This window comes from Meleagris gallopavo, chromosome 7 (assembly GCF_000146605.3).
Source record: "Meleagris gallopavo isolate NT-WF06-2002-E0010 breed Aviagen turkey brand Nicholas breeding stock chromosome 7, Turkey_5.1, whole genome shotgun sequence".
Lineage (NCBI taxonomy): Eukaryota > Metazoa > Chordata > Aves > Galliformes > Phasianidae > Meleagris > Meleagris gallopavo.
Genome location: NC_015017.2, coordinates 23,183,527 through 23,189,199, shown reverse-complemented (window position 1 = coordinate 23,189,199; position 5,673 = coordinate 23,183,527). Strand labels below are relative to the sequence as shown.

Genomic DNA, 5,673 nt, shown 5'->3' with positions numbered 1-5,673 from the left:
CAAAATGTCAACAATTACATCACTTAAAAATAATTAAATAAAAAAAAAACACAGCAACCATTATAAGGCAATTTAAGCTTTTGCAATAAAGCAGAATGTATTATAGCTGTATGCCCTAAATTACCAGGACATGCATTCTGTGCACATACAACCATGGCAAGAAATTTGAGAAATAATGGTGACCTAAAGGCTGCTTAATAAAGCATGTTAAAGTGCTAAGGAGTCTGACACTGTAAAGCACAGTTTTTACAATAAAAGATGTATTGGGTTAATATGGCTACTCACTGATGCTTACCTGACTAAATATCTTCGCACATTAAATCAAAGACACTTACAATCAGTCTTAAGATAAACCAGCTTTCAAATTTTCTAATAAAGAGCAAGCATTTCTCCTGCTGAAAACACCAGAGTTTCAGAATGTGCTTTTAGAAACTCTGGCATAAATCAGAAGGACAGAACTTCTCCTGTGTTATTTCAGTAGCTATTTCAAGGGCACTAGCTGCGAGTTAGCACGGAAAAGGAGACAGATGAAAAGACTAAAAAATATTTCTAAAAGACCACGCGTGAGTTTGATGTGCTGAAATATACACACACACACACATCTGTAGCAGTATCAGCTAAAAATATAAATTTCCTGGAAATTATGTTGATTAATGAAAACAAATTAATTCCTTTGAAATGAAATTAATCGCAGCATTGAAATTCACTGCACAGCACTAAATATACTGATGCAACAAAAAGGCTCAACGACAGATCTGCATCCCCAAAAGTTGATGCTTTATAATTTTTAAGGTAGTTTATAACTATATGTGTTTCAAAATATTTTGCAATACTGATCCTTATATTACACTGTATATTTTCATTCAAAGGCAAAGCACTACAGCTCAGCTCTTACTATCCTTTGGGAATAAATTAGTCAATCTCTATGGCTGTAATCATTCCACATCGATATTTAAAATACATAGCATAATTTTAGGCATGGCATAAGTTCCTGGATAAACACAGAAAGCTACCAAAATAAAGTAGGTCTAAATATTAGAGTCAGTAGAAGATCTGAATTACTGCACACAGATTTTAGGTTTTTGAGCCCAACTGTGTATCCACGAGGAATATAATGATGTCATATTGCTTTTATTGCTGAAAATGTAATCCGAGCAAAGCAAAGGAGGAATGAACCACCCGCAACCCAAACAAACTTAGTGAATACAAAATGAAAAGCAACATCAATTTCACTGCAGACAAACCCAGTCACACAGATTAAGCAAGCACAATACTGGTACGTCTTATCTCTGACCACAGGAGGAGGGTAGACAGATTCTACAGGATGAAGAAATTCAGACTATGTAATAGGCAGAATCAATTGTTACCTGCCTCAATCAATGCAGCTCCACTTTCACTGTTCAGCAGCTCACAAATAATTAAAGTTATCCTGGACAAAAACCTCATCTGTAATGACTAGCTAACCGCCACCATGACAAACTTCAAAGTCAGTGATATCAATCTGAATTCAATAGTGTGGAACTGGATATAGCTGATGAATAAGTATGAATCTTACCCTGATGGTCCATGCACGCACTTCATCTGGGCCTGCGGTGAAAAAGTATTCTAGTTGGAGTGCTGCATATCCAGCCTTAATGATCTTTGGTAAAGCACTGGAAAAAAAAATGAATCCAATTCATTCAACATATATACATGAAACAGCTAAATGCCTCAAGTAATCAATTTACATTGAAAGACATTGCATATTTGGAAGACATTGGATCTACTTTTAAACTCTGTGACAATCAGAGTAGCCTTTTTCTTTGAGCTCTCTTCAGAAGAACTATTTTTTCTTGTCTTTTTCTTTTTTTTTCCTAACTGCAGCAACATATACATAGTATTTTGATTTGTTTATTTGGCAAGATACAGAAATATGGGATAAATTGAAATCACCCTACCAAGCAGCACTTTTGGTCTCATGCAATTTTCAAGACTTCTGGTCATGAAAGCATAACTGTTCGACTGAAATTCAATATTGAAACAATTTCTTATAGTTCTTCAGAAAAATTACGGCAAAATTATCTCCACCATTCCTGCTCCCCATGGATGACGAAACAGTTTTGGTGATCGCTCCTTCTCAAAAATATACATAACTAATACCTATGTTATAATTAAAACACTGTACAGAGATGACAGATGACAGTTAAAAACTTAATTTAAAATAAATCTTTTCACTCTGTCTCATGGTAAAGAAAGGAGAAGATTCTCTCTTTATAATGGTAATTACTCTGTCATTTATTATTCTATCAGCGCAAGCAATTAAATTACTGCAAGGAAATAGTTGATAATAAAGTGTAGGGAAAATGAATGCTAATTAACCTTTGTGTCATGTTCTCTTCCAGATACTTCTGTTTCTCCTCAGCACTCATATCTTGCAACTTGAGTTCCAAGGCCCCACTAAAAGGAATGACCAAAGCACCCGGGTCGTGCTTGTCCACCCACTCTTTAATTTTTATCAACCTGTAGACAACAAAGGGCACAACATTATCTTGTAGTGCATGCATGGCTGTACCACATTCATTATTATCAAGTAGCACATACATATTCATAAGAATTGCACGGTTTTATGATGCCATCTTTTTGTGTATTGCTTTCCAAGGTCAAGGCATTAACAGGCAGCGATTGCTTCAGGTGTACTCCATTAGCATTTCACTGTTTCTTGGTTTCTGTTTGGCATTTAATCTATAAGAAATAGCCATAATTTGAGACAATAACTGGGTTTTTGGTTGAGGTTAAATACTCGCAATCTAAAATGCTAACTGAATAAAACTGCATTCGTAGACGTAATTTTTCTGAGACTTGCAAAGGCGTTCTTCATCAAACATGGTAAAACTGAGGGGTTTTCAGCTTTTCTTCTGACTTACTTCTTCCATTAACATCTCCCCTCAGTGGCTAAGGCAGCTGATATTCGCAGACAGAAAAGAACACTGCATTCTATAACCTCCTAGACAGCAAGCAGTACCCTGCTTTTTTCTGGTTATCGATCCCGAAGGATGCCATAGCTAATGAATACAGGGCCATGTTGCCACCAGTTTTTCCCACCTTTCTATTATCTCCCCAGGACAAAGCTTCTAGATATTATACTACCATTATTTTTAAATAAAGAACTACATTTTCTGTTTCTTCTCACCTTCTGTTTTCTCAACTGGCAGCACCATCAGTAAGAGTTTACTATGCTTTTTTTAGTTGAATGAAATTATGCATTTAGAGCTACGGATTTATGGTACTGGTTTGTAACAGTTCAATATCTCAATTAAAAAAAAATCACAAATATTTGCAGCATATTCACATCACATTTCTAACTGCAAGTGCTATGTACTTTAAATCTAAGAGAGACATTCAGAAATGACCTGGAAGGACTGATGACTCTCCAGCTTCATCTCCAGGGCACTACTTCTGAACCTGGGGAATGGTAGGAATGCAGACAACTGTGCATTCAGGAAGGAAACACAACAGCCAACAGGCAAGAGAATATTTCCTGCACACTAAGGCAAAAACTACAAAAACACAGTGCTCTGGGTGCCGTATATGTTTCAGGCCCAAAGCACCCACCATACAGCACAGATTTTATGCTTGCTGAGTTCCTTTTCTTAGTCCTGCTAATCTCTGAGATTTAGACTAAGGTTTTAACTGCTATTATACTAAAGTGCTTTGAAACTGTGGCCTGCAAACCTTTAAATAATCAATGCAAATGTCACTTCAGAAAAAAACGAACTGAAGCACAAGTTCATCAACACACATTTGTCAAAGAAAATAGCAGGGGATCAGAGCTATTATGAGATTAAGTGCATGGCCCACTGAGTAGGGCTTTAGATGGGACAAAGAATATAAAAGTTCACTCAACAGTTTTCACACGTTTGTTATATAAGGCTGGTCCTTCTATCATTTACTTATGTAAATACCCCATCAGTGGTTTTCAATCCTCATTATACTAATCTTTCTCTCTCCAGTTCTCCAATGAAAATATAGTCTGGTACCCAAGACTGATACTGAAACACTACTGCCTTCCAAGACACATGAATTGAAAACCATAATTAAGGCACATTTCTGAAACCATATGTGACTTCCAACAGCACTTCTAAAACTAACGTTTGTCATTAACTAATTTATTTGGGCTAACAAACGGGATACCAAAAGTTCACAGCTTATAAACGTCAACCTCTTGCAGAAAATGTATCCAGGAATGTATTTGCTATTCATAAGAGGACTTAACATCTGTGCATACTTTTTTTTTCCTTTGAAAAGTATCTAACACCAGCGCTTAAACTAATTAAATAATGCACCAAGTGAAAAGCACAATGAAACACGCTAACTTGAAAAACGGAAACAGGCACAAAACTGATGTCTAAAATTGTATCCAAATTCTGTTTGGTAAATATGGTCATCGTAACCAATAAACTAAAAACTATTGTGGAACAACAAGATAAGAAATAATTACTTTGGCTAAAACACCAATTCAGAATAATAATAGTCTTAGACTGTCATTTTAACAGCTTTTCTATTGAGTCCTTAGAGGGATTATTTGCATTCCTCAGGTATTCTATTGTACAATTCAGATGAATAAAGACTTACAAATCATTCCTCTACCGCCAGTGTGAGACTTTGATCCAGTGAATACACCATTGTACCTTAACTATAATTGGCAAAAAACCTGACAGTGTAGAGCATCACAAGCTTAATAACAAAGGAGAATATCTCAAAGTGTTGACAGATGATCTTCATAATGCAGGAGCAGAGCTGGTACATTTTAGCAATAAATGAGCACCGAGGTCTAAAGGTCTCTGAAGTGACTGACATCAGACCTGCTTCAGCCTCGCTAAAAGAACACGGTACTGCATCGTACTCTGCAGACAGTCAGGTTCTCTGCCTGAGTGTTTCACTTTTCTGACTTTCAATGTCATGGAATTACTAAAAAGTATTCAGGAATTCCCCTAAACAAAGCAAACCAAAATAAAAAGTAAATACTCAAATATAAACACAGATACATGCTCTCAACAGGACTTTCCCCAAAACAAAATTGTTGACTAATGATTGCTAAAGTAATAACACCTCTTTGTTTTTCAGTGAGGAATAACCCAGTGTGTTAAACAGAACAAAACTGTCTTAACACGTTGTTAAAAAAATTATGTCAAAGTCTATTTGATTTGAGCAAATCATTTTTCCATGGAAGTATCAGGATGTCTGCAAAAGGACAGCAATAGCAACTTACTTGGACCTGTGTTAAGATAAGCAAATCCTGGAGTATTTTTCCATTTTTTTCATGCTGCATTTGACAGTGAATTACAAAAGGTATTGGATTTCAGGCTGACAGAGAAGACTATTGACAACAGAAAATCTCAATTAAGAAAACACACTAAAATCTAACAACATGAAAAATAAAAGAAATCCAGTAAAACTGGCAGAAGAATCAATGAGCACGATAAACAGCTGAAACTACTTTAACTTCAAGAAACAAGAAAGTGCTCAAGACAAAGATGCTGCTTTACAAAGTAAACTGAAATCTACTTGAAAACAGCAGACACGCAAAAAGCAACAACGAAATCCTCTTTCCTGTCCATGTTTATAAAATTGCTGTTACAAGCAGAGTCAGAACCAAATTCTGATAATAAAACATACGGCAGAATGAAAAAAGGT

General features: G+C 35.8%; 1 protein-coding gene across 1 annotated transcript; it reads right to left on the bottom strand.

Annotated features, from left to right (window-relative positions):
* Positions 1-1,492: 1,492 nt before the first annotated feature.
* Positions 1,493-2,597, bottom strand: LOC104911749 (obg-like ATPase 1). The gene is made up of 2 exons (XM_010713759.1): positions 2,359-2,597; positions 1,493-1,652 (listed from the first exon to the last, which is right to left on the bottom strand). Exons 1-2 carry the CDS (start codon positions 2,586-2,588, stop codon positions 1,508-1,510), a joined length of 375 nt encoding a protein of 124 aa, XP_010712061.1. The 5' UTR covers positions 2,589-2,597; the 3' UTR covers positions 1,493-1,507.
* Between the last annotated feature and the right edge of the window lie 3,076 nt (positions 2,598-5,673).

What these genes read in the sequence shown, in the direction of transcription:
- LOC104911749 (XM_010713759.1), bottom strand. Translation starts at nt 2,588, where the DNA reads ATGAATATGTATGTGCTACTTGATAATAATGAATGTGGTACAGCCATG. An exon ending in GAAGAGAACATGACACAAAG is followed by an intron (nt 1,653 to 2,358) that starts GTTAATTAGCAT and finishes TTTTTTTTCCAG; the next exon opens with TGCTTTACCAAAGATCATTA.